The sequence below is a fragment of the Ochotona curzoniae genome, unplaced genomic scaffold, assembly GCF_017591425.1.
Source record: "Ochotona curzoniae isolate NIBS_2020 unplaced genomic scaffold, NIBS_Ocur_1.0 contig_430, whole genome shotgun sequence".
NCBI classification, from domain to species: Eukaryota; Metazoa; Chordata; class Mammalia; order Lagomorpha; family Ochotonidae; genus Ochotona; species Ochotona curzoniae.
In genome coordinates, this window is record NW_024466219.1 from 9,089,429 (window position 1) to 9,113,755 (window position 24,327).

The 24,327-nt window shown below is 37.2% G+C and overlaps 1 protein-coding gene across 2 annotated transcripts in view; it reads right to left on the bottom strand.

Moving 5' to 3' along the window:
- The window catches only part of ZBTB41 (zinc finger and BTB domain containing 41), a 35,536-nt gene that overhangs the window by 5,783 nt on the left and 5,426 nt on the right, over positions 1–24,327 (bottom strand). For both annotated transcript variants that reach the window (XM_040985405.1, XM_040985404.1), the window contains 8 exons: positions 18,370–18,577; positions 17,488–17,557; positions 14,813–14,960; positions 12,998–13,127; positions 8,271–8,366; positions 6,403–6,509; positions 4,465–4,570; positions 137–225 (listed from right to left, as the gene is read on the bottom strand). In XM_040985405.1, coding sequence (XP_040841339.1) covers positions 137–225; positions 4,465–4,570; positions 6,403–6,509; positions 8,271–8,366; positions 12,998–13,127; positions 14,813–14,960; positions 17,488–17,557; positions 18,370–18,577 — 954 coding nt within the window. The remainder of the gene's footprint in view (positions 1–136; positions 226–4,464; positions 4,571–6,402; positions 6,510–8,270; positions 8,367–12,997; positions 13,128–14,812; positions 14,961–17,487; positions 17,558–18,369; positions 18,578–24,327) is intronic.

A 24,327-nucleotide genomic window follows, 5' to 3' on the forward strand; every position in this document is an offset into this window, starting at 1 on the left:
TACTTATGATGTGAGCTTCAATACAACACATTTTAATAAGGAAAAAATTTTAACTTACAACAACAAAGTTAAAAAGGTACACTTATACTTCTGAATAACTATATAAAAATACATACAACCATTGATTACGTTTTACCTGAATGTGTTCGAAAATGCATTTCTAGGCTTGACTTGCCTTTAAAAATTTTCTTACAAACATCACATTGATGGAACGTTGCCTTATATCTAAGAAAATAAAAAGGTGTATTTTTCAGTATAATTTTAATAACAGTGAAAATAAGTTAAAACTTTACTTACAAGCATATTTTTAAAAATCTTTGGATTAATAAAGTAGAGAAAACAAAAAAACACAGTATTCCATTGGCACATGGAAATTTTTTTTAGGCATTTAGTTTGAATCTGGCTCTTCTTCCTGTTTTTTTTTTTTTAATGAGTATAAAACTTATAAAAATGAGCTGGAATTTTCAATTGCTTTAACTCACTGAATTTTATTAGGTAATCAAATAAACAACAAAATATTGGAAATATCTCAAAGGAGACTGAAAGGGGGACTAAAGCAGGAAGGAAAAGCTGCTTACAGAAAAAAATGGTAGAAATTTTCAGAGCTAGAACCACTCTATATCCTAACTTCAGTGATGATTATGTGACTTAAGAATTGCAGACTAGGGCTGCACACAATAGTCTAGTGTCTAAAATCCTCGCCTTCTCTGTGCCAGGATCCCATATAGGTAACAGTTCATGTCTTGGCTGTTCCACTTCCCATCCAGCTCCCTGCTTGTGGCCTGGGAAAGAAGCTCCTGGTTTTGAACTGACTCAGCCATGACTGTTGTGGCCCCTGGGGGAGTGAACCAGTACATGGAAGATCTTCTCTTTCTTCCTCTCTGTAGATCTTTCTAACAAAAATAGTGAATAAATCTTCAAAAAAAAATTACAGACTAAGAAGAGTAGGAAAAAACTGGTGAGATTGATTGGAAAAGAAGTATAACAATTATAACACCTGCATTAACCAAAGTGACAGTGCTCTCACAGGTTGACTCCCTTGCAATTAAACATCATGAATTTGAACTTAAAAATAAACTTTACACGTAAAAAAATAATGAAATACAAACTTTTAGTCTTTTTAAAGTTTATTTTATGATACAGTTCCAAAGTCTCTCGAATTTCCCCTAATTTTATTACATTAATACAGTCCTTCAGAAAACAGTTGTAAGTCCATCATTCTGCTTTTTAAGTGTATCTTGACATTGTCAGTATGGAGAATGGCAGACAGACATAAATAATACTGTAAAGCATGCTAAATTTATCTTAGAAATTAGCACCTAGTGTAGATCCTGAAAAGTAATAATTTTAAACATTAAAATGTAATAGTGAACATTACAATAGTTATATAGCTATCAGAAGTTTCCTCAATTACTTGAGAGGCCTAGTGCAATGGAGAGAAAAGAGAGAGAGAGAGAGAGAGATGTTCCAGCCATTGGTTCATTCCCCAAATGCCAGAAAAATTGGGGCTAGGCCAGATGGAAACCAGAAACAAGGAACTGCACTCAGGTCTCGCATGTGGAAGTCGGGGAACCAGTTACTTCAGCCGTCACGTGCTGCCTCCCTGGGACACCAGCAGAACAGACATCTCTTCAGATACAAAGTGGTGGCCTAACACGCCGAGCCATGACACCCACAACAAACTTCTAGTATTTAAGCGATGATTATTGTTAAAGCTATTATTTCAATTGGGAAACAATTTAAATCTAATAAATACATGGCAAATTACACTAAAAAGCTATTTAGTATTCCTTAAGATTGGTTTTAACATATTCACTAAGTTTTACTGGGATGTTGAGCAAATTATTTCCAAAATGAAATATAATACAATTAAGTATACTTAAGTAGTTTCAAATAGTATTTACAATTTTTAACTCATCTCAACTAATATTTACAAAACATCAAGCAAAGCCCTGTCTCCTAGGAACTTCTGGTTGATGAAGCAGACATTCATAGTGATTTGGTTTTGGCAAATTGGAGGCATCGTAAGAACCTTACAATTGGTTGCCTTAACTAACCGGTAGAGTTGGTTGTCTCATTCCAGTAAAATTTGTGGTAAATATAAACAGATATAAATGGTCACCACATGTCCCTAAAAACAGAGTATATGATACCCAACTAGGAGCCATCATGGAACGCATGGAAATACCTGTGGACACTCGGGTTTTTACAGCTGAGGATAGAAAGTAAACATAACTGGCATTATTGGCCTTTCACGAAACAACATAGTAACTGGGGCCGGTATTGTGACATAACGGGTAAAGCTGCCTCTTGCAATGCCAGAATCCCAAACGGGTCCTAGCTTGTGTCCTAGATGCTCTAATGCTGGATCAGCTCCTTGCTAATGGCCTGGGAAAAGCAGCAGAGGATGGCCCAGGTGTTTGGATTCCTGCCACCCACGGGAAACCCCACGACACCTCCTGGTCCTGGCTTTTGCTCGACCCAGACCTGGCCATATGGCCATCTGGGAAGTAAAGGAACACATGGAAGATCTCATTCTCTTTAATTCTTTCAAATACATCTTTCAAAAAAAAAAAACCCTACAAGATACTATGATGCAAAGAAATGGTGAATAAAAGTGCTGTTGTCTTAGCACTAAGGAGGGAGATGTCCCAATATATTAAAGAGGCATTGCATTCTTCACCATGTATTCACAGAAAGAAAAACAGATGTGATTAAGGAACACAATTATTAATTTAAGAATGTTAACCTTTCAGATCTCAGCCTTTTTAACATTTCTGTGATGAAATGAAGCAATTCTAGGATGGCTGTATCAAAAAAGGCAACTCTTCAAAATCTGATGAAGTGAGCAGTCCCTTCAAAGTAAACAACTGACAACACTTTCTAAAAATGACAAACTTTCAGCTTTCAAGCTAATTAAAGATTCTGGAAAACATGAATCTGTCATTGTGATCTTGACAGCTTCCCAATACTCCTTTCAGAGAGAGGAGGCCATAGTAACAAATGTGATATGTGGATACCATACCATGAAATATGCTAACATCTGGAAAACGTGCCTAACTTGATGAACCTGTACTTTCAAGAAAAAATACACGACATGGGAAAAAAAAATATGTACGGCCAAAAAATCCATTCAAGATACAAAATACATTCAAAAACTCCATGAATTGAATGGAACAGAGTAAGAATAATCCACTGCTCTTGTTTCAAACTCTACTATGCAGCCACCTTTACAGAACAACCACTTCTTCACTTGAATGGGATAACAAGAATACACACAATTACCTGAGAAGGCCATTACAATGCTCCTCTTGTTTCCAATTACATATCTGTGTGAGGCTAGATCTTCTTTATTAACTTTACCCAAAGTAACACATACAGCAAAGGCTATGACAATCCAGCTGCCTTAAGACACTGAAGACATTTATAAAAAATGCAAAATAATCCTGCTCTTCTAAGTTGTTTTGTATTTTTTTTATAAAATGTTACTTATGCTAACACATATGGGCATTTTAAATGAATACTTGAAAATCTTCAGTTTTGATTTCTAATATGATTTATATAGTCAACACAATTTGTATATTTTTATATTATGCAGTTTATATCAAAAAGCTCCATGCTTTTTTTTTTGAATAATTGTTAATGGAAATAAAAGGTTAAAGAACCCCTTCAGCAAGTGAGTTTTTAAGTCTTTTTGCCATCCATTCTTGCAACGTCTCAAGTTCTTCTAAACAGTCTCATGAATGTCTTCATATCCTAGTACTCAGCAACACTTCTAGCATACACTGAATTAAGAACTCAATGGGGAGCTGGCTTGGTGGCACAGCACTTTAAGACACGTTGGAACACCAATTTAAGTACTGGCTGCTCTCCTTCTGATATAGCTCCCAGACAATGAGCAGTACAAAACAGTGCCACCCACATGGAAGATTAGACTGGAGTTCCTAGTTCCTGGCTCAGCCCACATCTTCACAGTCATTTGGGGAGATAAGTAGCAAGCTCTTTGTCTCTGTCTCTCCCTATCACTCTGCCTTTCAAATAAAATAAATCTTAACATTTTGTACTCGCTGTCTTCTTACGCATAGTACATAGGCAGCTACTTAGCTCACATAGAGCAACCAAGATACATAATATCCCAAAGAATTTCAAGATTTTACATTAATCATTGACTTCAAGATCTACCACACTGTAGACTTTGAAGTAAGCAAAAACAACTAGAGAAAATATTCTTTATGTAATTCTTTTAGGTTTATAAAGGAGCAACAGATGCTATGGAAAGCACTGTTTAACAAAACTGGCTGAACAAAACTGGCTGTTTCAGTTGCAGACAAGCCTGGAAAAGCTGTACAACTCAGTGAATCTGTATTTTCAAAAACAAATAACTGACATGGAAAAACTATGCACGGCCAAAAACTGAGACTCATCCAATCCAGTAATTAGCCAAAGTTTAGATTTTTCACTTACTTTTGCCACACTTTTTCTCCCAGGTGCACGCTTTTGTAATGAACAGTGAGATGATCCCTACGACCAAAACATTTTCCACATTCTTCACACTGATGAGCCTTTTCACCTTAAAATAAAGATTGGCGTATCTTTATTAAAATATGCATATCAACTTGCAAAAAATATATACATAACCACTTGTGAAATGTACCACTAAAGTGAGCTCATCTTTATTTCGGACAGTTTCCTTCACATTCCTTACCCAAACATACTTCATTACACACACATGCTTAACTCATGCTGTGACTCCTCTTTCTAAATGGAGAAGAAATAGGTAGATTTTGCTATACATTTCAGACCTGACCTTTCAATGTAACACAACAAGGTAAATAACTTCAAAAGTCAGAATTTTAAAAATATTCTTTTATTAGATATCTTACATTCCTAAATATATGTGTTTAGGTATTTCTAAGTATGCAAATACAAAATGTTTTTATATTACTAAAAAACAACATGTGTGTGTATGTATCAATTGGTATACACACACACACACACACACACATATATCTGGATAGCAAACATTTCAAATGTGAACATATATTAAATAGAAATGAGGCCATGTTACTATTTATAACAAATACCTTCTGATTTTCAGATCTTAGTACTTTAGTTTTAAAAGACTTTCATCTGTGGGGATTTTTAACATTTGCAATGGGTTAAAACACAAACATAGTAGAAAATTATCTGAGTCCAATTCCCAAGCCCTATTCTTACATTCACTTATAAACTCTTGGTCTTTAAAAACCTGGTCTCAATATGTATATAACAAGAGCATGTGACCTCTAGATACAGAATTTGGAATTCATATGTAAATGAAAACATGATTCATTCCTATGAAGAATCATCAGAGCTTCACCAACATTTTCAGTGGTGCTAAAAATGCAGCCTGACTTGCTGAGACTTTTAAGGGGATGCTTTACACAGCACTAGTAACCTTCACCTGCTGTACTCTTCCTAGATATGGTTCTTTCCTATTATTATACTTACACAGTCACTCCCTTAGCACTTTATGGACAACAGAGAATATGAAAGAAATCCCCAAAACATATGTATTATAAATACAAAGATCTGAAATGATTAGGATAATAATGTACTCTTTTTAAAGGCAGTTTCAAAATTCAATATAATGGTAATTTTAACACCCAATTATAATAATTCTTTTTTCTATAAAGATTTATATATTTTTATTGCAAAGTCAGATATATATATATATATATATATGGGGGGGGAGGGGAGAGACAGAGAGGAAGATCCTCCATTCGATGATTCACTCTCCAAGTGACTGCAACAGCCAGAGGTGTGCTGATCCAAGAGCCAGAAGCTCTTCCAGGTCTCCCAGGCAGGTGCAGGGTGCCAAGGCTTTGGGCCGTCCTCGACTGCTTTCCCAGGCCCAAAGCAGGGAGCTGGATGGGAAATGGGGCCTCCAAGATTTAGAACCGGCACCCATATGGAGCCGTGCCGGGCCCAACAATTCCCTTTTTAATTAGTTTTGGCACATTTTTTTCAAATCTATATAAATGACAAATATTACCATGGATTCTCCTTTTGTGGAAGTACCAGTACGTTGCACATATTTACGTACTAGCTAAAATGAAAAAGAATTACTTCAACTTTATAGTCACAAAAGGTAAACAATGGATTATAGTGAACAAGCCATAAATTCTTTCACACACTTTCACTTCAACTTTATAGACACAAAGGGTAAACAATAGATTACAGTGAACATGCCATAAACTCTCTTCACACACTTTTTTCCAGACATTTTTGAACCAGCATTTACAAAGTAGTAAAACATATACCAAATTATTAAAATTACAGTCAACCTGATGTCATAGTATGAACTTTTCACATACTTTTTAATAAGGGGTTTTAGAAATAGCATAATAAAATACAGCTTACCTGAATGTATTTTTTTGTGCTTCGTAAGGTGGTCATGACGAATAAATGTTTTACCACATTCATCACACTCGTATCTTTTATCATCATGATGTACTCGTAAGTGAAGTCTATAACAGAAAAAAGATGATGATTAAAATGGGTAATACAGAAACACCTTTATTATTATTCTCACTTTTTTTTAATTTTCATAGTCCTTCCCAGTTTTTCAAGACCTAACTCCTGGTTCATAGTTGTTTGTTTCAAAAATGTATTTCACGAGACAGCACTTGAGGTTGCTTGGATATCCACATTCTGCAGCAGTGCTCGAGTTGGAGCTCCAGCTCCCTTCCTCGGCTCCCTGACAACACGTACCCCAAGGCAGCAGGTGACTGCCCAAGGACTAGGGTCCTGGTCATTCACATGGAAGACCGAGCCTTCACCCCTGGCTCATGGGTTCCCCTAACTCAGCCCCGAACATGAACATTTAGGGAACGAAACAGCAACTGAGAGATCACTGTCAATCTCTAACAAACAAATAACTTTTAAAAAAAATCCAACATTTGCTCAAGCTCACACCACTTGTGGGTGGCATTTCTTCTAGTCTTGTTAGATCCTGTATTTGCTTCACTGATTCTACCAAGAGTCTGCAGGTGCCTTCCATGAGACCAGCCAAGTTTTAGAGATATCAAAAGCAGGAAGACAACAGAAAGAAATGAAACAAATGAAGTTCCTGAAGTAAATGAAGTAATACTATATATGTGTAGTTGAAAACATATTGTCTTAAAAACTCAGCTTTATGAGAACATCATTTCATTACTTTTCTTCACACTAATAAAATGTGGTTCATTTTCAGAATAGCACTGTGGTAGACAGGGTTAGGCCCTGCCCTCTTATGACACCCATACTGAAGGTGGTCGTCCAAGCCCCCAGCTGCTTTGCTTCTGATTCAGCTTTCTGCTAATGTCCCTGCAAAAGCAGTCAATGGTGACCCAATTGTTTTCTGTCAAGCAACCCATGGGGACACCTGGAGGAAGTTCCTAGCCCTAGCTGTCTTAAGCATCTGGGAAATGAACTAGCAGATAAAAGATACACCTCTTTCTCTGTCTTTCCCTTTCTGTCAATTCTTTCATATAAGTAACAATTTTAAAAGTGCTCATTTTACAGACACCCCAGGACAGATTATAAAACTCATTAAGTTGAATTATTTTTGCCTTCACAGTCCTCTATCTAGCTCCTATTAAAAGGAGAAGCTTTCCCACTCAAGTTTTTTAAAAACTATTGATTCAACTGTAACAAAACCCAGTAAATAGTCAGATTAACTCCCTAAGCAGAGTTAAATAATAAATGAAAGTATAAATAGCAGCATTAGGAGACTAAGAAAAATTAAAACTGCAGACTTATTTAATATTAAAAAAATACATATGATTTACTTAGAAAAAAATTTTCACAACCTGCAAATAAAGTCAGGAATCCAGCCAGAAAAATAACAAGATAAGTTATAAAAACAATCATCATACTGAAGATTTTCTAAAACTGAGGACAGCAGAACTGTGACTTCTGACACATTCTCATTGTAAGGCATTATTTACTAAAAAGTGAAGAAATACATTACCTTTGGAAACAATGTGTTTTAATGTGCTTCAAAGAAAAGCAATAAACAATGGTAACCGTAAAGACTTTAGTAGGCCTGGCAATAAGAAAACATGTAATAACACTCCATATCATAGAATGAAGGTAATAAAACCTTTTGTGAGAGAAAAAGTCTATTCAGTAATAATTTTGTGCATTTTAAAGTTTAATTCTACATACTAAATTAGAGAAATGATAATCTGGAACTAACATGGAGATATGATTTTATCCAATTTAGGGAAAGAAAGGGCTTTACGCACCTATATGAGCTTCCATGGCGAAAACTTTGTCCACAAATACTACAAAGATGAGGCTTTTCTCCACTGTGGATTCTTAAATGTTCTTTCAACGTAGTTCTGTGTTTAAAAACAAAAGACCATACACGTAAAAAGAGTCTTAAAAATGTCAATGGATAGGGGTCAACGTGGCACAGCCGGTAAAGTCACCATTTCTGATGTTAGCATTCCATATTGGAGACTATTCAAGACCCCAAAGCTCTACTTGCCATCCTGCTCCCTGGAGAAGCTGCAGAGTTTGGCCCAGATGCTTGGATCCCTAAACCCCAAAAGAAGCTCCTATTCCTGGGCTCGGTCTCAGCAAGCCCAAGATGTTGTGGCCATCTAGGGAATCAACCAGAGGGTGGAAGACCTCTTTCTGTCTCTGCCTCTCTCTGCAACTCTGCCTTTCAAAAAGTTTCAAATAAATGAATAAGTAAGTAAGTAAAATGTCAATGTACAGATTAAACAAATTTAAGAAGTTCAAGCTAATATGTATTACAATTATCTTTCTCTTAAAACGCTTTTAAGGCAGATTTTACAGAGAGAGAAAATTCAGAACAAGAGGCCTTCCATCACCTAGCTTACCACCCTGGAGCTAAGCCCATACGAAGTCAGGAGCTTCTTCTAGGTCATGTGGGTACATGGGCCCAAGAACCTGAGCATCCTCCACTGCTTTCCCAGGCCATAAGCAGGAAGCCAGACAGGAAGTGGAGCAGCCAGGGTGTGGACAAGTGCCCACATGGGATGCCAGTGCCCCGGGCAGATCAGCCCGCTGTGCCACTGCACTAGTCCCAACACTTTTTGCTATTTTCACCAGTGTCAAAAATGCTTGGTCTATTTCCTTACAAAAATAAAGATAACTTTAACCTCTTTCATCATTGGTTTGCTCAGATATCTAATTATCCAGTTTAAGCAAAGTTTTAAAGAAATAAGATATATAACTTTTAAATGTTCAACTCCTATTATTGAATTAGGGCAAGGTCAATATTAGTTAGGCAGTAAAGTTTATCAATACAATTCTTTCCAAATATGTGCAGAATACTTTAGAAACAAATGTTTCAAGATGGAGTAGGAACTGGGTCTAGAGATGAAGGTTCCTGGGTCACATAGTAGAGTGTCTCGCTCTGGTTCGTAATTCTGACCAATGTGTCCCCTGGGAAACAGCAGTAATGGCTTCATGGTCGGGTTCCTGTCACCCACAGCAAAGAACTGGCCTGAGCGTCCAGTCCCCAGCTTCCACATGGCCCGGCAGCAGCCCTTGAATTACTGGGGACCCAATTGGTGGATGGCTCCTTTTCTGTCCGTTTTGCTATCAAATGAACTAATAATAATAATAATAGTAATAAAAATAAGTGTTTTAAGGCAAAGAAAATGTTACCAGCATATTTAACTTTCAGGTGCTGATATGGAAAATTAATCTGGGGCCAGCACTGTGGTATAGATGGTTCAGCCATCGTCTGCAACTCTTGGATCCCAAATCAGAATGACTGTTCAAGTCCCTGCATTGGGTACCTGCCATGCATGTGGGAGACCTGCAGAAAATGTGGCTCATGGCTTCAGTCTGGCCCCAGGGGAGTGAACCAGCAGATGGAAGATGTCTCTTTATCACTCTCATTCCAAATAAATATATTCAAATCTTTAAAAAAAAAAAAAAGGTATAAAAAAAAGCAACCTACAAAAAGGATGTATTCTACGTCCTCTAGCCCTGGTGACCCTAGAAAGGTTATTGCATGAACACAATTGTTGCAAGCATAACACCTGCAGCAGTTCTTATAGTTCCAAAATCCAAATTTTCCCTCATTATCCAAAGTTTAGGTAAGATGGAAAAAGTAATTTCATGGAAAAAGGAAACAAAACCGAAGAGCCCATTTTGGCTATCATTACCACTAGGTGTTTATTTTACTCCCACACTAAAGAGCTTTGCCAGTAGATGGCGCTCTTCCACATGCCCACCAACCAGGAACAGGCAGCAGTTTGTGATGAGTGCTACTCATTCTTGGGAAAAAGATTTCTGGATCCCTTTTACAGTAAAAATTCAGAACATTATCTCTATTTGCTTTTTGATTTGTTTGCTTTTTGTTGTCAAAGACAGGGGAAATACCAATGTATAATGCATATACAATTTTACCAAACTGCAAATATATTTTCATATAAATATAGCACAGAGTCTCCTATCATCACAGCCATCTATTATTTTATGAAAACAGCATTTATAATTTTTAATTATGAATGTTTTAGTTATGAATGTTTTATATAGTGGAATGCATAAAGTAGACAAATACATACTGTTTAAATGATGTATTAATCATTTAAATATAAAATGAGAGCAACTAAAACTGTCTGCACAGGCTCCTCTCTGATCTCATCCTTCTCTCATCTTCTCAGAAGGACCCGTTCATGTTGAGCATTTCCATCTGCACAACCTCTGCACACACACACGTGCACACACACGTATATTATATATTATATGCAGGTACAAAGTTCATATGCTTTTGAGAAGCAAGCATAAAACTAAGCATATCACCATTATTAAAGAGCTTAGAAGATAATAAAGTAAGCATATCACTACTATTCCAGAGCTTAGAAGAGAATACAAACACGGCCTCCAGGTCAAGGTCTAGCTGCAGCTTCCTAAGAGTCAACAAGAGATTTTCCTGGCATGTCAGTGGGTAAAGTCACGGATTAATGCTACAAATCACTAAGTTGTTCCAGTTGGAGCATCTGACAGAGCTAAATACACTGGGTAATGAAAGTGGCAGAAGTACAGTCAGACGTTGCTGTGAAGTTACTTAATTATCAGAGAATGCTCAAGAAAGAACACATTCATAAAATGCAATGAACATCCTCAGTTATATCAGTCAGAGTATACAGCAGGAATCTCCCAGCACACACACAGCAAACAGGCAGAGGGGTTCACACCAGAAGATGGAGTCCTTGTGGAGTGCTGCTCCCCACACATGCAGTCACACCGCTTACTACCAGTGTAGACTACTTACTCCACTTCTGACATTTTGGGATCTTCACTCACCATCTTCCTATGAATTTGCTATTTCCTGTAGCCTGTCTATGGTTTCTCTCTCATTTGGTCAAGCACATTTTTATGTTGTTGGCTCCAGGGCCTTACAGAATACAGAGGGTTAAGCTGCCAACTGATAAATGCCATGGCCTGGGCCCAGATGTTCCACTTACTATCCAACCCCCTGCTACTGCACTTAGGAAAGCATGGAAGACAACCCACCACCTCTATAGGAAACTCAACTACAGTAATGAACCAACAGATAAGATCTGTGTCTGGTGTTACTCTGCCTTTCAAATAAATAAATCTTTTTGAAAATGGTATTATGTCCAGATCTGATTGTGTTAAATTGATAACAGAATTCTGCATTGGAGATTATTCTTTCACAGTTTTGAGAGTATTACTATTTAATCTCTACTTCTAATACTGCTGAGAAGATCCAGATGGTTCTACACGAGGTATGTGACTTTCCCATCTGCCTAGAAGTATGTTTGCTTCCTTGACCCAGTGCACTGATTTGTACTGACACAATGTGGGGGCTCGTGAATCTTCATTTCTAACTGGCATCGCATGTCCTTCAGTTGTGGAAACCTTCAATTATTGTACTGATTTCTCCTTCACTTTCTCTGTCCTTCCTTTCTGAAACACCTGATATACAGATGTTTCATGTGTCTCATACTCCAATTTTCTGATGTTTATTTTACATACCTGTACCTTTTTGCTCTACTTTTGCCCTTCAATTCAACCACTAGAGTCTATACTCTAGCCATCATTCCTACATGTCTGCAGCTCATATTTATTTTTTTTTGTTTGAATGATTTTCTCATAGAACAGCCAATTCTTGCTTGACGAACTGTGTATCGTTAGCTGGGTAGAAATAGTGGTCACTTACCCCTCTTGCTTTCCCCTATCGTAACTCTTGCCTCTCTGAGTTCTAGGTGTCTTAGGCTGAAACATGTGGACAGGAAGGTCAAAGGACACAGCTGGGTCTTGATGACAGACTGTGCTATATATGATCTGGGTGTGTCACCTGCTAGGGGACAGATCTTCTAATCTGTAAGCTGCAAAGAAAAATCTAAGAGCCAAAGCACTGGCAGGAGAAGGCCTAGGCTCACTGCGGTCAGCACTCTCCATCGTCCAATCATGTAACAGTCCAGCAATCCCTCCCTGGGGGAAGGGCAGGCACACAGCAGCAAGGACATGTGGGTGGTGGAAGGCCATCCGAAGTTGGAACTTTTCCAGACTTTTATTCTAATGCTTTCTGTTCTGCCTCTCCGTCACCCTACTAACTAGATATATCTAATACTGTTAATTCTGAAGGTACTACTTCAAAACGCATCCATTTTCCAGATTTTGTGCAGTATTGAACCAATACATATAAGATCTGTCTGTCATTAAATTACAAAAAAATTAAAAAAACAAAAAAAAAAAGAAGGAAAAAGAAAGAACATCTCTTTAAAAACAAACAGAAAACTTACCAGGTATTTTTAGTGGAATGTCAGAAAAAAACAAATTGCCACATGTTACCTATATTCCATATTATATTTTTATAATATTTTATATAAATCCATTTTCTTTATATTTCAAACTAAAGATCAATTCAGGTATCTTATATCTTGCATTACTTTAATCCTTATGACCTGTAATTGTTAATGATTTCTGTATGACAGTTAGTATGCAAAAGGGCCTTTACCTTTCTCTTACTGATTTTCCACAAATAAAGCAAGTCCATTTTCTTTTTCCACCATGAGTACATTCTATATGGCGTTTTAAATTTCCAGTGTCATTAAACTGGCGACCACATATATCACATGGAAAAGGACCTAAGACAAAAAATAGTGTGATGTTAAATTTTACACACAGATTCTAAATTAAATTTATAGGTGTATCACAGAGTCATGCCTACTACTATTTGTTTCTAGTTTTCTCTTCCCTACCAAACTCTTGGCTCCTAGAAAGTGAACTATAATATTCCCTGAATCTCTAGAGACAAGTATAAGGCCTGGCATCTGACGGATACAAGAAATTTTGAGTAAATTAATGTATTAGTAAATTAATAAAAAGTATAAGTATCTGTATAGTTTTGAAGTAAATAAAACCACCATGGTGAGTATATAACATCACTTTATCAACTTACTCAGCACTTAGCATACATGTGGTTAATTTAAAAGGCCAATTTCTAGTTTGAAATCAGATTAGAACAAAATAAAAATAACTATATAGTAACTTTCTGAGAGGAAGTAATGACAAACTTGGGAAGAATGATGAGACAATTTAATATTGAGCTACAGTCTGGCAATATTTTGCTATTCCTAATTATAATAAATGTTCAGTGATGCTGAGTAGATCAAACATACCATTGCATCTTTGTTTAATATTAGAAAATGAAGCCCATATGTCTCATTCTAAAACTGACTTAGCAGTATTCAAATTTGACCAGGGTTTTAACAAGTCACTGAAGACAGAGTTTAACTGACTAGCAAGCCACAAGGGAGAGGTATTGATGTGTGAGAAACACAGCACATGCAGTTCCAGGAATCTGCCTATTTGGAAGAAAGTGTCTCTGAATTTGGAAGAATAAATTGTACAAGGACATGAAATATTAATCCCAATAGCACAAAGAAAGGACAATCAAATATGAACACTGGAATTCAGAAACACAGTCATCCTTAGGTAAAACTGCTTGCCACAACAAGGGAAACTGCAACATATTCTGCACAACAGAAACGAGAGGCCCTCCAAATACGTTTCATTGTAAGTACCTTTAATATTTTCTTATTTAAAATGTCTCAAGGTTTCATCTCCCATAAGATGTGACTCTTTTACCAATTTAACTCATTCAACAAGTATTTATTCTTAACTCAAGTCCAGCAGCATTTTAAGTATAATCAAATGCAAATATATGCAGACAATCCAATATTATTTACCACTAAAAACAAATGAGCTCTGAAGACATGAAAAGACACAGAGGAATCTTAAACGTATATGACAATGTAAAATAAGCCAATTTAAAAAATACTTAATGATTACAATCATCTGAGATTCCGGAAAGGATAAATCCAAGAAGAGAGTAGAAATGATTTCTAGTCGCCTGAGGCTGGTGTTAGGAGTGAAAGGATGAACAGGGAAGCCTAGCAGATGTTCAGGATGGTGAAATCTGCTTGGCAGTACAATATGAAGATCTGTCATTACGTATTTTTTCCAAACCCAAAGATCATACAACATACACTGTACACTGAACATACAACACCACAAGTGAACCTCACTTTGGGTGTCATAGATGTGTTGGTCTAGGTTGGTCAACTATAAAAGAAAATGAATCACTCTGCAAGATGCTGATAACAGGTACTATGCACGAACACAGGCAGCAAGTTATCCGTGCTTTCTCAATTTTTCTGTGAACCTAAACTATTTTTAAAAAATGACATCTTTTAATAGAGTGCTCTTCCAACATGATGTGATAATCAATAATTCCTATGACTACTTTAAGAAAAAGGAGTCTGCTTACCCAAATGGAACTTTTCTTGATGCTTCAAGCGTGCAAAGCGTGATTTGAAATGTTCTTCACAATAGGTACACTTAAAAGGTTTATCTTGGGAATGCAGGATCATATGTTCCTCCAAGTGCGGTCTTCTAGTAAAAGACTTCTTACAAATCTAAATGAAAATGTATATAAAATACAAGAGAACCTGGATTAAACGTTAAAATTAAAAAGCTCATTAAAAAATATATATTCAAACAAAAAGAAATGTAATGAAACAGAAAACCAAAGTATAAAGAACTTCTAGTTGGGCAAGAAAGTAACTCCTTGAGGAATTACATCAAGGAATTATTTTAAATTAATATTAAAGGTAACCAATTTTCAACATCTTACATTTCTTTTTTCTTTTTTTCTTAAGATTTATTTCTCCTTTTAAAAAGTGGAGTTACAGTGGGAGAAAGAAAAAGAGAGATCTTCCCTCACTCTCCTGACTGAAACACGGGCAGGGAGTAAAGAGGACGGAAGCCAGGAGTATGGAATTCCATCTGCATCTCCCATATGGGTATCACAGAACCAAACAGTTGAGTGACACTTTCTCAGAGGCATTACTAGCAGGGAGCTGGATCAGAACTGGAGCATCCAGGACTTGACCCAGAATTAACAGAGAATGCCAGCATCAATGGCAAAGGCTTAATTTGCTGTACTACAAATCCAACCCCAACATTACAAACAGGCCGATTTAATAATTCTTTCCACCATAATTCTAAATAATCCTGTTTTATGTGTATATGTGTATATATATTTCAAAAGAAATTATTTACCCCAAAGACAGAGAAACTAAGACAGAGAGAAAGACAGACTTTTAAAAAGATTCGCCCATCTGCAACAGCTAGGGCTGCTCCAGGCTGAAACCAAGAGCAAAAATCCAATCCAGCTCTCATACAGGAGTGAGAGATACGCAAGGACTTGATTCACTCACTACCTGCTGCCTCCAAGGGCAGGCACTGGCAGAAGTTGGAATGAGAAGCATAACTAGGTCTCATATCCAAGTGCTCCCACAAGTAGAGCCTTAAAACATCGTGCCAAATGACCGCTTTCAAATACATGTTTGGATAGAGGGTTTTATCACTGCTACCATATATTTTCTTAGGAATATGAATAAGGAAACACAGAAAAATCACTACAAAATTTATCTGTTTAAATACTAAGAAGAAACAATTTTTTTTAAAAATTTTGATTTTAATTTGAATTCCTTTAATTTGTTCTTCTTGCCTAATAGCTCTAGCAAGGACTTCCAATTCTATATTGAATAGCAGTGGTGAAAGTGAATGTCTGTGTCTAGGTCCAGATCTTTGCAGGAACACTTCTAGTCTTTCCCTATTTCATATAATGCTGGCATTGGGTGTTTTGTATATTGCTTTGCTTGCATTATAAAATGCTCATTCTATGTCAATCTTGATCAAAGTTTTTAGCAAGAAGTGGTGTTGGACTGTGTCCATTAGGTAAATACCATTATCTTCATTCATAAGCAAGATAGTGAAACTTCAGAATCTTGATTTCCTCTTATGTGGGTTAAGGTAATTAATAATTAACTTCAGTTGCAAAGAAATTTCAATAGTGAGGATTTTGCTGCTTTAACTGAAACTTTGCAATAGATAAGTAACAGCTGGTGCCACATTTAAACAATATTCACTAAATATTAAAAAAATAGTTTAAGGATATGACAGAGCAAGAACATCAAAAGATTCTTTGCTATTTCTCCCAGTGAAAAATAAAATCTAATTCTCCCTTTATCTGGCTTTGTTTCTAATTACTTATGATCTGGCTCTTCTGGGCTGGGCGATAAAAAACCTTATAGTCTTTGCATAGGTTTCTGGGAAGACACACTCACCTTTAGAAGTTATCTGCTACTCTAGAAGGAAACTCAAGAAACCTCACAGTGAGGAAGGCCTGCTAAGAGCCTAGTCATCAGCTAACAGCAAGGTGCCAGCCACTGAGAAGCTGCACCAAACCAGAAGAGATCATTTACTGGCAGCGAATAACTAAACAACTTCAAACTACACTTTCTACAACAATACAACCACCTAACAAAGCCCTGACTGAAATTTGGATTCCTGACAAGAAAGGATGAGATGAATAAAAATGTTGTTTAAAGCTACTAAATTCTGAGATGACTTGTCAGAATGCAACCAAAACCTGACAGGTTAATACAACCATAAACCTGTGGTATGGTGATTTCAATAAAAGAACTAGGATTTCCATGAAAAACTATCCTATTCAAAGCTCAACTGATAGGATGGTGTCTGGCAGTGATGAAGACACTGTGCGGCAGGCCCACACATCATGAGAGTGGCTGGGTTCATGTCCCTGCTCCACTCCTTGATTCCAGCTTCCGCAGAAGATGCACCTCAGGAAGCTGCAGGTGATGGCTCAAAAGCTTGGGTCCCTGTCACCCATGGGAGAAACTCAGACTGAGTTCTAGGATGCAGGCTTGGGCTTGCTGCAGCATCACCTGCTGTGGACATTTAAGGAGCTGAGCAGAGGATGAAAGATCCTTCTCTCTGCCTTTATTTAAACAAAATACATTTAAATAGCGCAATGAGGTAAACTTTTACTCTAGACCCCAATTATCTTACTTGTTAATTACCAAAAGGCAACCTTATATTTACTTTGGTCTTATAACACAAATTAAGAGTTCTTACATCACATTTCCAACTTTCACTCTTTGTCTTCTTAATGGAAATAAATTCTTGTGCATTCTCAGGATGAAATCTAAAAAGGAAAAAAAACACTGATTAGAAATAACTATTAATGAGTCAGATTTCCACATGAATCTGTCAACAGTTGTCATAAGAATCAGATACCAGTTCTTATCTTAAAATGACAGGTGCACATGAATTCCATAGGACAATGGATACCATTATCACCTAAATACATTTATTGTATTTATGCTATAATTTTAGTCATACTTTCAATGCATTCAAGAATCTAGCTATTTACAGATAATATATTAGGTAATTTACTGCATTATTTTTTAGCCCAGACTTTAATACATTTTTCAGAATTTATGCACCACTAATTTTTTAGAATAAGATATGCAATATTATATTTTCTTTCACAGATATTTACAGGTATAAAAAGGATAAATATGACTAATTTCCAAGATTTCTCAAAACACATATTCACAAGATACACGCGCCAAACTCAACACAGGAAACTGGGTAACAAAAATTTCCTAAGAGCACCTCCAAAAGTTTCTGGAAATAAGGAACTGAAAGGGAAGTTTATTCTGGTGCAAAAAAACCTTGAAATCCATACAGTTTTCTTTTAACATGAATTTTCCATGAACCTTTTAAAAATCTCCCTCATCTTAAACTTTTATTTTCTTGCTTCAATGCCAAAAAAGCTCTATATACATAAATAAAAAGTCAAACTAACACTTAACATTCTTAATCTGTAGTCTCTACAAGATATTAAGCAAGGGTAGGGTCGGATAGAAGCATCGCACAGATGTTTTTAGCTAACTATGTTATTTAAAATAGAAAACGCAACACACTTCATTACGGAAGCAAGATAATACTTGCCTCTTAACATGCTTGGCTAAAGTCTTCTTGCTTGCATGAAGTTTGTTACAATAAGGGCACTTGTGTTCCTTCTTATGAAAGTCTGTTTCATTACTGTGCTTCTTTCTGTGAACAGTTAGGTTAGACTTTGTTGAATAGCGCTGGTGACAAATATCACACTCAAAGGGCTTCTCCCCTGTGTGAACACGAGTGTGGCTCTCATATTTGCCTACAGAAGGAGAGAAAGCAAAATTAAATTCTGAGCATTTGCAATTTGGTGAGTAAAAACTGACAGAATAAAAGCTCACAATTTAGAAAATATACATACACAAACTTAGAAAAAGTACACCTGAATTTGTAACTGCTAACTTTCAAAGCCTTACTGTTTTATGTTAATTCTCAAAACATACTTGTACAAACAACAAGGTTTTCTCAGAAATTTTCTGAAAACTGGCAAATTTTCTGAACCTAACACTTTAAAATGTATGTGTTTAAAGTAAAACTAATCTTCAGCAAAAGGACTACTCAAATTTAAGACTTATTTTCATATTTATCATTTAATTCAATTTGTTTACCCACAAATTGAAAGAAAATCTCAGATTTTAGAGTTCTTTTTAAAATGTCATTAAAAATTTGTCTATGCATGTTATAACACATATTTTCAACTTAGAGAAATTAAACTGGTTAAGGGTACTACAAGTCTAGAATACCGCATAAAACCTATACCTCAGTATAACTCATTCATGTAAGATTTATCCAACTTACAAAAGGTGAAGAAGTAAATAACTTTTATTTTATTTCTTTTATTATTAATTATAATTAGGGAATAACATAAATAGTATCCAGGAAAGCAAGAAAAGCTACACAGGATTAGTGGATACGATATCCAGAGTCATATCCCAGGTAGTACCTGATTGTAGTAGAAACAGTCCAATACAAATGTCGCAGGTATTTCCAAAAGACTCAAGAAATTGTAATACAGATCCTCAAAGAAAAGTGTTACCATTTAAAAAAGAAGAAAGTCTAAGAATACATTTTAATTCTCATTTGCATTCCTATTTTGAATAAAAATATTTACATCATTGTGTTGCACATAAATTTCCACATCCCAGAAATAAAAGAGTATCACACATAGTACATATCCTGGATAAACACACTTGGCTATAAATCCTGGTTTTCTTTTTGTTCTTGTTTTTTGTTCACTCCTCAGATGGCTACAACAGCAGGAGTTGGGCCTGACCAAGGCCAGGAGTTAGGAGCTTCTTTGTAGAGACAGTAACAGAGGGCTGGATGGAAGTGGGGCACTGGGGACTCAAACTAGCACCCATATGGTACTCCAGTATTGCAGGTCGCAGCTGTACCTGTTATGCCTCAGCACCAGCCCAGAATCCTGAGTTTTAAACAGCAGGCTCTATGACCTTGGATAAATAAACTACAGTATGAATGGGAAAACAATATTTACCTTGCAGACTTGCAAGGATAAACTAATTCACAAACTACATGCGACAGTGTTGAACATGTAAACTTTATTCAGGAATTGCAATAACTTCATGTAAAACTTAAGAAAAATGAGGAAAAAAAACACTACTAATATGAAGATCAATTTTCTATTAAAAGCTCAGATTTGGAGCCAGTGCAGTGGTTAATCTTCCACTCACAAGCACTGACATCCCATATGGGCACCAGTTCCTACCCTGGCTGCTCCACTTCTGATCCAGCTCTCTGCTTATGGCCTGGTAAAACAGTGGAAGAGGGCCTAAGGCCTTGGCTTCCTGCACTCATGTAGGAAGCTAGGAAGAAACTCCTGGCTCCCAGTTTCAGATCAGCTCAGCTCTAGTCGCTGTGGCCATCTGGGGAGTGAACCAGTGGGCTAAGACCTCCAAACTGTCTTCTCTCTTTTTAAATCTACCTTTCAAACAAAAAGTTAAAAAAAAAAACAAAACTAAACTAAAAAATAAGGAAAAAAAAACTCACAGAAAGTATACCATTTTAGTTAGGCACTTAAGAAGAAGATAAATCTTCTAGCATTAAAATTAGGAAGAAAAGTTCAAAATATTAAAAGGTCACTAAGGAAAAATGATAAACACAACTAACTGTGTACTTTATCAATATATGGCCACTGGTTTACTAGTTATATCTATATATGATTAAGCTTAATTACTTCTGTGTTACTTAAAAATGAACACTGCACTTATTCCGTGAACTGAGGAAAGGAAAGGGAAGACGGCTGTGAGAAATTGTCAGCTTTATTGCACCAGGGTTGAGGAAATATGTTCAAGGTCTATTGGCCTTGGCATATCCTTCCCTACATGGGGGTTTTTAAGGCATCACCAAGTGACTGCTCTCTGTCCCCAGGTGCTGATGTAGTTTGCCAGTAAGGAGTGGCCTTCTCCTACCCACCCGCTCCCCGCCCACCGCCCCCCAAGCCGACCAGAATAAAAAGAACTGAAACATGTGTTCCACCCACCTTCCTCCAAACCTCCACCCTCCCCACCCAAACAGGAGATCCCTGTGGGCCTATATCCCTCTCAACTATGTAAACAATATTAAAAACTAAATAAAGCTGAAAAAAAAGGGGGGGGGGAGAATACCAACCATGAGCAAAGAAGAAAAAGTCTGATAAAAATGTCAATTAGGCATTTAAGCATAGGCCATATACGTAACAGTCTAGGCCAATTTTTACATGGACGCAAACCACCCAGGAGATGTTTGTAAACTATCTAAGTAACATTTTATGTAGCTCTGAAAAACAAGCTCATATGCAAAAACTTAAAACATATCAATACATAATTAGCAGTGACAAATACTGGTCATTATTATTTTCATTTGTATTACTAATCCCAGTACAGACACACAGGTAAATATCAATCTGGAGGAGTGGGTATTTAGTACAGCAATGAACACGCCGCTGGAGATACCCACTCCCTATCACAGCACCTGGGATCCGTCCCACCAGCTTGTCCCAAGCGCCTTCTGCTCCCTACCAACCCACACTCTGGGCGGCGCAGGCGATGGCCCAGCACCTGAGCCCCTGCTGCCCACGCGGGCAACCTGACTGAATTTCAGGCTCTGGCTTTACCCCGGCTGCTGCAGGCATTCAGGGAGTGAAACGGGAGATGGATGACGTGTCGCTCTCTGTCTCTGCCTTCCTCTCTCTTTCTGCTTTGCAAACAAAAAGGAAAGAATGTGCACACGCATAAAAACATACACCTGGATTCACCTGATTTATGAGTGGTCCTTGTAGCAAGTCAAACTAAGGCGTCAAATTCAGCTCTCCAAGAATTTGACTTGTCTCTTTGCCACTACTGGTCCCACAGTTTCCCTGCACCACTTGGGTGTGCTTCCCCATTAATGTTCTACATACACAGCCCCACCAACACCACTTCCCTGTTCAGTACCAGGCATCCCAGCTAACGCTGCAAAGACAGAAGTCACTGCACAAAATTAAAAAAAAAAAAAAAAAATCCCAATCATTGCTTAAAGCCTGCAAATAATGCAAACAGTAAAAAAAAAAAAAAAAGTGAACATTAACAGTATTCAATTGGATTTTTAAATAACAGCAATTTCTGAAACATGACTATTCTTAATTAGAGAATGTGCATGTTTTGTATAAATTTTTAAAAAAGATTTATTTATTTTTATTGCAAAGTCAGACATACAGAGAGGAAGAAAGACAGAGAGATCTTAAGAATGAAAGATAGGACCCGGTATGGTAGCCTAGCAGCTAAAGCTCGCCTTGCATGCACCAAGATCCTACAATGTTAAATCTCTTCATTCTTATTCCTAAATGAACAGGAAGAGAAATTTAACAAAAATATTTAAATATAAGAACAATGTTCAACAATACTTTTTCTTCTATGTAAATACATCTCATATAAACATGTCACATTAATAACTGTTAGCATTTTCCCTCTAAGTCAGGAAATTCTTGTATTTGTTTGCAAATCAAAATTGTTACTGACATGGTAGTGAAATTAAAAACCAAAACCATTCTGACACTCTAACTTTTGTTTTCCTACAAACCAATAGACTTTATTGATTTAAACAAGAAAAAGAAGGTAGAAATTTAAAAAGCCAGGCCCGGTGGCGTGGCCTAGCAGCTAAAGTCCTCGCCCTGAACACGCTGGGATCCCATGTGGGCACCGGTTCTAATCCCGGCAGCTCCACTTCCCATCCAGCCCCCTGCTTGTGGCCTGGGAAAGCAGTTGAGGACGGCCCATAGTCTTGGGACCCTGCACCCGCGTGAGAGACCTGGAGGAGGTTCCTGGCTCCTGGCTTCGGATCGGCATAGCACCGGCCGTTGCGCTCACTTGGGGAGTGAATCATCAGATGGAAGATCTTCCTCTCTGTCTTTCCTCCTCTCTGTATATCTGACTTTCCAATAAAAATAAAAATAAATCTTAAAAAAGAAAGAAACTTAAAAAGCCAAAACTAGCACCAAATTTTTGAAAATCATTTTAAGTCAAGAGACCAAGAATCTCTAAGGCAAAATAAATTTTTACTAAGTTTTAAATTCATATTGCATGCAAATATGTATTATAGGCTCTATTACTTCCATGGATAATAATTACTGCATAAGAGAAGAGGCAATTGTGCCCAGTATTGTGGCCTAGTGGCTAAAGTCCTCGCCTTGAACATGCCAGGATCCCATATGGGCACCAGTTCTAATCCCAGTAGCTCCACTTCCCATCCAGTTCCCTGCTTGTGGCCTGGGAAAGCAGTCGAGGATGGCCCAAAGCTTTGGGTCCCTGCAACAGTGTGGGAGACCTGGAAGAAGTTCCTGGATCCTGGCTTTGGATCAGCATAGCATCAGTCGTTGAGCTCACTTGGGGAATGAATCATCAGATGGAAGATCTTTCTCACCACTGTCTCTCCTTCTCTCTGTATACCTGACTTTCCAATAAATAAATAAATCTTAAAAAAAAAAAAAGAGAGAAGAAGCAATTTTAAAGGGAATTCTTAATTCAAAAGGTCAGGCAGCCATTTTAGGGGTTGGTAAGAACAGAACGATTTAAGACCCAAATTAACTCCATGTTTAAATCAATTAGTAGCCTGTGATGGGAGTGTGTGTGTGTGTGTGTGTGTGTGTGTGTGTCTACCAACCAGCAAAAATATTAAACATCTATATCTGTTTCTGCACTGTTATTGGTTAGAGTATTCAATAATAATGAATAAATCAAAATGTTCATTTCAAAATTATCAAAGTTTCAATCAATTTCCAATTGTCAACGGGTAGCACAGAGTACTAAGACACTTCATCCAAGCTTCTTTCTCAACTGAATACCAACTCAAACTGTGTCTCAAGAGTCACAAATTAGATACTTTCATGTGAACAAATTTGACATTGTGGGGCTCATGCTGTCACATGGCAGACCAAGCCATTGCCTTCAATAGTGGCATGCCTTACCAGAGTTCCAATCCCTGGCTGCTCTGCTGCTTTTTTTTTTTTTTTTTAAGATTTATTTAAGATTTTTTTTTAAGATTTATTTTTATTGGAATGGCAGATATACAGAGAGGAAGAGAGACAGAGAGGATGATCTTCTGTCTGCTGATTCACTCCCAAAGGGGTCTTAATGGCCAAAGCTACACTGATCTGAAGCCAGGAGCTTCTTCTGGGTCTCCCATGCGGGTGCAGGGTCCCAAGGCTTTGGGTCATCTTCAACTGCTTTCCCAGGCCACAAGCAGGGAGCTGGATGAGAAGCAGTGTGTCAGGATTAGAACTGGCACCCACATGAGATCTTAGTACACGCAAGGTGAGGACTTCAGCCAGGAGGCTACTGTGCCTGGCCCTGCTGCTGCTTTTTTTAAAAAAAGGATTATTGTATTTATTTGAAAGGCAGAATTACAGAGTGAAGCAGACAGAGATCTTCTATCTGCTAGTTCACTTCCCAAACAGGCACAATGGTTGGGGTTGGGCAAGGTAGAAGACAGGAACTAAGAGCTTTTTCTTGGTCTCTCATATGGGTACAAGGGCCCAAG